This window comes from Schistocerca gregaria, unplaced genomic scaffold (assembly GCF_023897955.1).
Source record: "Schistocerca gregaria isolate iqSchGreg1 unplaced genomic scaffold, iqSchGreg1.2 ptg000808l, whole genome shotgun sequence".
In the NCBI taxonomy this organism is placed as follows: Eukaryota; Metazoa; Arthropoda; class Insecta; order Orthoptera; family Acrididae; genus Schistocerca; species Schistocerca gregaria.
The window spans coordinates 39,845-48,714 of NW_026062176.1; the positions used below are offsets into that span (position 1 = coordinate 39,845).

At 37.5% G+C, this 8,870-nt stretch overlaps 2 protein-coding genes across 3 annotated transcripts; both read left to right on the forward strand.

Moving 5' to 3' along the window:
- Positions 1 to 1,055: 1,055 nt before the first annotated feature.
- Positions 1,056 to 2,869, forward strand: LOC126322411 (GTPase HRas-like). Of its 2 annotated transcripts, none has more exons than XM_049994332.1 (5): positions 1,056 to 1,573; positions 1,913 to 2,002; positions 2,078 to 2,122; positions 2,201 to 2,335; positions 2,404 to 2,869. In XM_049994332.1, exons 1-5 carry the CDS (start codon positions 1,391 to 1,393, stop codon positions 2,590 to 2,592), a joined length of 642 nt encoding a protein of 213 aa, XP_049850289.1. In that variant the 5' UTR covers positions 1,056 to 1,390; the 3' UTR covers positions 2,593 to 2,869. The 2 variants fall into 2 exon arrangements, with proteins under 2 accessions (XP_049850289.1, XP_049850290.1); XM_049994333.1 differs by having other exon boundaries at positions 2,201 to 2,339; positions 2,404 to 2,502.
- Positions 2,870 to 2,921: 52 nt separating this feature from the next.
- LOC126322410 (uncharacterized) lies at positions 2,922 to 7,226 on the forward strand. The gene is made up of 3 exons (XM_049994330.1): positions 2,922 to 3,093; positions 3,345 to 3,603; positions 3,753 to 7,226. Exons 1-3 carry the CDS (start codon positions 3,074 to 3,076, stop codon positions 6,771 to 6,773), a joined length of 3,300 nt encoding a protein of 1,099 aa, XP_049850287.1. The 5' UTR covers positions 2,922 to 3,073; the 3' UTR covers positions 6,774 to 7,226.
- Positions 7,227 to 8,870: the final 1,644 nt, after the last annotated feature.

The window sequence follows — 8,870 nt, forward strand, 5'->3', positions numbered from 1 at the left end:
TTTACTTAACTTCTGAATATACATATCAAACATAGACATTTATAGGCCATAGACTAGTCTCAGAACCCCGTCTAAAAGCTTCAGGCTACAGGTGATGGAAACAAACGATGAATGCAAATAAGCCGACATCTGCCTTTTTGAGTTAACAGATATAAAGGTGTCAAATAGTTTTCATCTTTGTACTACAAATCGAGAGTACGCGACTAATGATATTTTCTTAATTTTGGTACATTTTAGTTTTTAGCTAAAAGCTATACCTATGATTCGAGTATTTGAAATATTTAGTTCACCAAGCATTTGCTTATGAGCTTCAGCTTTTCTAGATTTTGTCCTAAACCTTACTTAAAAATAGAAATTAATTTTAGTATGTCAACTTTGGTTGTTAAATCAGTGATGATTGATGATGTTCCGAATATTGTATTATTTATCTTTCTTTATTAGTTTTTAGTGTAGTGTATAGTTGTTACAGTATTTTTAGAAAGCAATTAATTCATTTATATTTATCGTTAAAATAATTACCAGTATATACTATTTATATAGTATAATAATAGTGTATAAGACTTGACTTGACCCGTTAATAATACGGAAAAATATTTCTACCTATCCCAGAAATTGAATGCTGCCTCGTCCGGCTTAGTCAGCCGATGCATTCGTCTTGTTGATCTTGTACGATCACTGTTTTTGAGATATTTTCGCAACCTGATACGCAAGAGTCTGTATATAGTAAAGACTAAATTTTTTCGATTTTATATTAGTGCACCCTAAAAATAAACATTATAGTCACGGATCAGAGGCTAACTAGAGATAGATGAGGTAGATATGTTAAGACTATCAAATTTCAATGCCATGTGAGAAACATTAAAACCATGATTCCCTTGCTATAAAACTATGAATACTCAGAGGATAATCTAAACAAAGAGATAAATTTGGTGTTTAATTGAAATTGAATAAGTATATTCTTTTGGTTTTTTGAGTTGATCCAATCAGAGTAACTTATTGAGGGAAGCCCAAGGGCCAAAGATATATATATACTCATTAAATTATTACGAGACGAAAATTTTAAACCCAGCACTGGCCTAACGTATTGAAAATTTTGTGTTATGAAAATCGCTCGCAAGAGAACTGATACTTTTTACATTAAAATGTGTTTACAAGCGAGCCCATGGATATAAATACACGTATTGACCTGTAATAAGTAATAGGGACTTGTGAACATAATAGGACCCTCTTCATAAAGTTATTGAATGAATATTACTTAATCCTAATTCCTTGCGTTTAAAATACATAAATATAGAAATCGAAACTGCCAGTTTTTTTGATAGAGTTTCAATTTGCCTATTTTATCATTATTGGTCAGATAACTCTGCTGGCTAATCCTGTGTATTTAACCATGTCTAGATGTCCCAAGTGTAAATATAAGAACTCCGAAAATTATAAGTTTTGTTCTAACTGTGGTGTCAAAAACGATGATACCCGTGTTTCATGCACCTACCACTTCGTGGTAATGGGTAGTGGAGGAGTTGGAAAGAGTGCTATTACTATCAGATTCGTGAACAGGCATTTCGAGGCAAAGGTACGAAATCTCTAGTTTTTTTGACGAGCAACGCTATTTGCTTTGTTGTTAAGACAGGTATTCTACGGAATTTTGTCTACTTTTTGCATTACAATACTCATGTTGTCAAGTTGAAGATCAAAGCCCTCATTTTTAATTGAATATCTATTACACTGATACGCTTTCCCTCATTCAAGAGAAAAAAATTTGCATACTCATAGGTTCTGCTCTAGGGAATGCATTTAAATATTTTCTACACTGTAAACATAGCAATGGGCTTAAGCTAGCTAATCTAGGAAATACCTACACATTTGCTTATGTTTTTTGTCTTGACTAATGTCATTACTTTATTAATTTTAGTATGATCCTACAATTGAAGATCGCTATCAAAAAGTTATAGACTACCAAGGAGTTCTGTGTGTTCTGGAAATCTTAGATACTGCTGGACAAGTTCGTATTGCACATATTATGCAGATGTTTCTGACGACATAGTTATATGACCATTTGTATCTAACCTGGCATTAGGAAACATTTTCTGCAATGCGTGAGCTATACATGAAAAACGGAGAAGTTCGTTAGTTTTAGTTAAGACTAAGGAAACCCTCGCAAACTTCATACTAATGTGCTGTTTATTTTTCATGTAACTAGGGATTTGTTCTTGTATATAGTATCACATCCCAGCGCAGTTTAGATGATCTAGAACCTATTCGAGATGGAATATATAGACACAAGGCCAATAGCTATGTCCCAATGGTTCTGGTAGGCAATAAATGCGACCTTGAAGTAGGTAGGCAATTTTTCAGTCTATTCGATCATTAATACTAAGCTTCTAACGATACTGTATGGGCTAGAAAAAACGAGAAGTTAATACAAAAAAGGGCAAAGAATTGGCAAAATATTTTGGCTTTCCCTTTCTCGAGAGCTCCGCAAAATTCGACTTGAACATTACAGAGATATTCAGTTCTTTAATAGATCAGATTTGGAGCAGAAGCGGAGGCCCACCTACTGAAAAAAAGAAAGGACGATGCTCTATACTCTAGGTCAGTTTTGGTAATTGACGTTTTGGCATTTCAACTGGCTACTTGCATGGATAATACGTCAATTTTCGAATATTGGGTTAAGGCTAATACTTCTGAGCAAAAACTTATCACAGCTTTGTGTATTTTACCCAAACTATATCTTAGATACTGGAGCTTGTCCGAATTTAGTGGTTCAGTTTCATCAGCTATGCACCCTGTATACCTTTATTATGAAATTAGCAGATGTAGAGCATAATCGATCCTTTTTATAAACTAAAGGCGATGATGATGTAGTATATTCAACTCTACATATTTTTTATTGAAATATTTATAAAATAATCTTTTGTACTAAATTATATCTTTAAACCTTTTTACAACACTCTATACAATATAGCATATCTGAAAAATAGATAACCGCTGTTGACCAGGCCGTGTCCGGCGTGAGCTCTAAGGTCTAGAATAGGTTTTAACCTATAATACAAATAAATATTCCGTATTCGATATGCCAGATGCTAGCATTCGGTGCGTAGGCTTCTTAACAAATTTAGAATTTTAGTGCTGAGTAATCAACTTTCAGACGAATGGCTTCATCTTTTTTAGAAATATACTTCGGTGATAAAAGGATCTTACATTTCAAATACTGAAGACAGTACCCTCTAAAATTTGACGTTTTTTCATAGCTAGAATGATGGCACTTTTTATTATGCCCGTGGATCCATAAAAGTTTGAGCTATGAGCTGCTAACATTTTGACTTATTCCTACACATTATCAGCGTTATCTGCCGATTCCGCCCCTTAAATGAGGCAGAAGGAACTAAGGAATTATCGAATGAATTTTTAACAGAGTTCGAGTTTCCAGACGATAAAAATGTAGTTGTTAAGCAATCGAAAACCAAGTCTCAGCCTCAAGTTTTTTCATTTGACAAAGTGTTTCATGGTCCGAATGTAACTCAGTTAGAGGTGTATGAATCAGCGGCTAAAGATACTATCAATGACGTGTTGGCAGGATATAATGGCACTATTTTTGCCTACGTACGTTTCTGTGTGTGTATTTATTGAAAGCTTAGCTACTGTTACCTGTTTTGATAGTATTTGTACAAAATCCTTCCTGAATGTACCAAGATTAAAATACTAACTAAGATTTTAATACCTGGCTTATTTGCAACTTTTGGTACTTCTAGGGTCAAACAGGCTCTGGAAAGAGCTATAGTATGTCAGGTCCTAACGTGGTCTCTGAGGAAACAAAGGGAATTATTCCTCGTGCGTGCGATCACATTTTCGACTATATTAATAACGATGTAAGCAATATTGAATATATTTTGAAATGCAGCTACTTGGAAATATACAAAGAAAATATTCGTGATTTGTTATATCCAGATTCTGATCAGAAATTGAAGGTGAGAGAAACCTCATCAAATGGTGTATGGGTCGACGGGCTATCAGAGCATTACGTTAGTAGCATAGAAGAAATTGTTGAGCATTTAAAAACTGGTGAAAGGTATCGCTCTATTGGTGCCACAAAGATGAACACCAATTCTTCGCGGTCTCACTCACTCTTTATTTTAACTATAACTCAACGAAACAAAGATGGCTCAACAAAAGAGGGTAAACTTAATTTAGCAGATTTAGCCGGATCAGAAAAAGTTTCTAAAACTGGTGCTGCTGGAGAAACGCTTGAAGAGGCGAAAAAAATCAATCAATCCCTCTCGGCGCTCGGAAACTGCATCAATGCCCTTACACAACCCAACAGAACACACATTCCATACAGAGACTCAAAGCTTACCCATATTCTGCGTGAATCTTTGGGAGGAAACAGCAAAACTACATTATTGGTGACTTGTTCTTCGCACCTTAGCAATGCAGATGAAACCATTTCTACCTTGAAATTTGGGCAGCGGGCCAAGTCTATAAAAAATTGCGTGTTTATAAATCAAAAACGCTCTGTCAAAGAACTGGAAGTTATCATCAAAAATCTCACCTTGGAGCTGTCCCGCATGAAAACTTATACAGAATTCTTAAAAACGGAAATATTGAAGTTAATTCCTGAATATGATTTTACTCAGCTTGATAAAAAGTTTTTTGGTATACCACATGAAGTTAGTCAATCGACAATGGCGACGACAGAGCCGAATACGATGCCTCATTCAGACTTGCGTACAGGTGAAAACAGGACTAGCATCCGAATAAATGAGGATTCATTTAATCAACCTAGTACACCTCAGACACCAAAAAGCGCCGTATCTATTGCTGCGATGAATGACGGCAGTTCGATGGATCAGGCTTACCTTGATCCAGTTATTTTCGGAAATACAAATTCTCTGTCTACACCAAAAACACCGCTAGTTCATTTGAATGCCATATTCGATCCTATGGCTCTAGCGGAGGCGCAGTTGAAGATTTCGATGATGAGAGAAAAGTACGAGTTGCAAATTGCTGATTTGAAAGAAGAAATTTCGCAATTAGAATCTAAGATAAGGGAATTTGAGGAAAAGCTTTCAAACGCTGACGGGGAATCGATTGGCCTGATCCAAGAGTTAAAGGTAGCTCAGGCACGGTTAGAGGAAGAGCGTGAGAGTAGCCTCATCCGTGAATCGAGTTTAAAATACGAGTTGAATAAAAAAGTTACTGAAGCTGATGCGAAAGTGATTGAACTGAGCGAGCAAAAAAATGTACTGGAAGAGAGGTTTGCTATAATTTCATCATCTAAGACAAAGTTGGAGTCAGAATTTGAAGCATTGCGCGAAGAGAAAAGCGAGCTAGAGAAGCAGGTGATGACTTTGCAGGCAGAAACGCAGAGGTGGAGGCACCGAGTTAATTCTGTCTCAGGCGAATTGAGGCAAAAAATTTCCGAGAGTAAAGAATCCTTGGAACGTGCTCAAGCACAAGTTGCGAGTAGCAAGGTTCAGATTAATGATATGCAAGAAGAGTTAAAACAAAAGGTGCAGGTGATAAATAATCAAAAGATAGAATTGCATCAGTTAGGAGAAGAAAATTCATGCTTAAAAGAAAGTTTGTTGTCATTGCAAGCTGAGAAAATGAAGGTGTTGAATATGGAGTTGGAATTGGATTCGATGAACGTTGAGAAAAAAAGGGCTTCGAAAAATTTTTTGGAATTAGGTGGGATCAATCTAGGAATAAAATCTGTCGATGAAGTAGCTAGTTTAAAGTCTGAGATAAGCTGTTTGACTATGACGCTAAAAATTAGAGATGAGGAGTTGAAGGAACTTTTTAAAAAGTTGTCCGACCAGGTTCAGCTTACCGAAGAGGCAAATGAATCTGTTCGGTTGCTCCGGAACACGCTTGAGTCTACAGAGCAAAAAGCTCAGTTACGCTTCGAACAATATGAAGATCAGTTGCAGCTATTACAAACCGCGTTAGGAAACGAGAGGAGAAACAACGAAAAAATACAGTTAGAACTCAATTGTGCGGCGCGTCAGCTCAATGCCCAGGAGATACACTTAATGAATACTCATGATTTAGTGGAAAAGACGCAGAGGGAGACCCAGAAGGCTGCCATAACCGCGACCACTCAATTGGAACAAGCTAACGTACACATTTATAACCTTGAAAAATTAGTCGACAGTTTGCATGAGCGGAACGCTAGGCTGCAGGAAGAGTTGAATACAAGTACCAAGCTATTTAGGCAAATGAGAAAGAGCCTACAGAAAGAGCGGGACGAGCAGCCGGCGGATCAGGCCCAGAACAAAGAAAATGCGAACAGGTCGACTCGAAATTATGCAAAGAATGTTGCTCGGCCAATGATAGGTGGAGGAGGAAAAAAATACGCAGACAGCCCAGGGAATTTCAAGCCGAACACCGAATCTCGTGGTTTTCTTAGTTGGCTATTTCACCGGGCCGAGATGCCTTCCAGAAATTATTTAGATAGCGTGACATCCATAAAGGGGTTTCTATGGAAGCAGTCTGGTATATTTCGACTGTGGCAAGAACATTTATTCTATCTTCACGATGGATGCTTGTACAGCTTTGCTTCAAAATCTAGCCGGGTAGCCGACAATTGTTTTATAGCCAATGGGTATTCCATTAACATGGAAGAGCAGTCAGATTCAGAATCTCAATATAAATACCAGATTCACCTCTCACATCCAGAAAAAAAGAGCCTCGTTCTGTGCGCGCACAATTTAGAAGAGATGGCATATTGGGTAGACAATCTCAACCAACAGCTTAGCAAAAACTCTAAATGAATTTACAAGAAAGGTGAAGACAGGTGAACGCTATAACGGATCTATATAGGTGAAAAAGCTATTATATAAAAAGAATACAATTAATTATTATTGCAACATCTTTTTGGTACATTTGTCATGGCTTAGATAATTTTCCTTAAATTGGAGAGCACGGAGTCGCGCATGCGAGACTGGCTCATCCTCACCAGTTTGTTGGTTGGTTCGTGGTCCGTACCGTATGGTTGATTTAATACATTACATTAGTAGCAGCGATTGATAACAACACGATTTAGATAGACTTGTTCTATATCTTTGGTGCTGTCGGGCTTTACAGGTTCTCCCCAACCATTCGATGCTGAAATTATATCAGAATAGTTTTCCAGCGGAATAGTTATATAGTTGCCTTGTAAGTTTGACAATTCTCTAATATATCCTGGATTGAGAGGTTTCTCAACGAGTTCAGGTTTTTTCTCATTCTTAGACAAAGTGTTTTCGGCAACCAAGATGGAAACGATCTGTCTGACCTCTTTCGCTACTTCTTCAGGTGGTTGTGTTCTTTCGATTCTGGGTTTGTAGGTTGAGTTCGTTTTTGTTTTCTTCTGAAGCAATTGAGACGATTCTTTTGGCTCATTTGGCTTGTCTGAAGATTTTTCGCTAGTGCCCTGAATCATCATCCGCTGTCTCGCGGTCATTCTGGTTGGCTTTATGCGTTCAGAAGAGGGGCTATCACTGTAGCTGTTCTCATCTTCAGATGAAACATCGTATTCATCGTATTCATCACCGTCGTCATAATCATCTAGACTATTGTCTTCCTGGTTTCCTAAATCAGAGTAGTCAGTATATTCTTGCTCCGAGGCCAGTGGCTTGTTCGAATATTTTTTCAAACCTAATTTCAGCTTTCCAGATTGATAAGTACTTGACTTATTTTCATGGCGCTGATTGTCCCGTGAATTTTGAGCTTGTCTAGAACTAGACCTGCCACGTAAGGACATAGACTTGTAGCCGTTGTCCACAAAAGAGTCATCCTTTTGACTGCTGCTACCCGCTGTATTCTTCCTCATATAACCGTAGGTATCATCCGTACGTAGGTTTCGAGCCCCCTTGGCTAAACGCGCTTTAGCCTTTCGAGTGGTACGGCTATTTGATGGCTGCATGCTTGTAGATACTCCAAAGGTGAAAGAGTGCTGCTGTTTTTGTAAAAACAAAAGATGCTTAAAACATTCGCATAATTCGCTCTCGTCTAGCTATGTCTCAGCTACAATGAATGTGATCGATCTCTCTATATTCCGAGCTCGGATAGTATATGGCTTTAATTGGATTTGATATCCTTGTGTTATACGTGCCGAGGGACAATATGCACGTCAACGAGCCTCAGTTCTATTACTAGGGGGTAGCACTTATATAACAAGGTCGTTTTATCCACAATACAAAAATGTGAAATGCTGCTAGGGCATTGATAGCATCCCTTTTCAGTCTGTTTTGTATAGAAAATTACTATATTGCTATCATATATAAAAGAAAATATGGGTGATATAAGAGGAGATCTCCGAGAACATTCAAAAGGATGTAAGCACCGAATTCAGAGGCACAATATGTACATATTAATCAGCGAGAGCATCAGAATTCTGTCCTTTTTGATTGCATATAACTAAAAAAAAAACATATATTATCAAATCAGACGATATTTTCACTTCGGGCTGTTCCATGTATTCCGAATAAACAAAGTCCTTTCCGAGTTAGACCTACACCTTCATTCCGGCGGCCGAAATCATGAAAGTTCTCAGGGTAAAAAGGTTTAAGAAAACGCTCAACTTCTATCGGATCAATTTCGGTTTTCGAGAACCATACAAAGTGCTATGTATGTGTACATGATATCTATTATTGGTTTTGTATGAGATTATAGAGATTCGTTTCTGGTTCAGAACACCATCCGGATGAGGGTGACACGTTGAGAGCAATTTACTAAAGGCCCTCGACGCATTTGTTTTTCTTTATAAGTGGATAAGGAGTTTGTCTCATGCTTAGTCAGATATTCAAGTTCAGATGTAAAAAAGGAGTTGGGTCGTATATTGGGTTTTAGGCTGTTTCTTCTGGTTTCTAAGTGCTCGCTTCGCGATT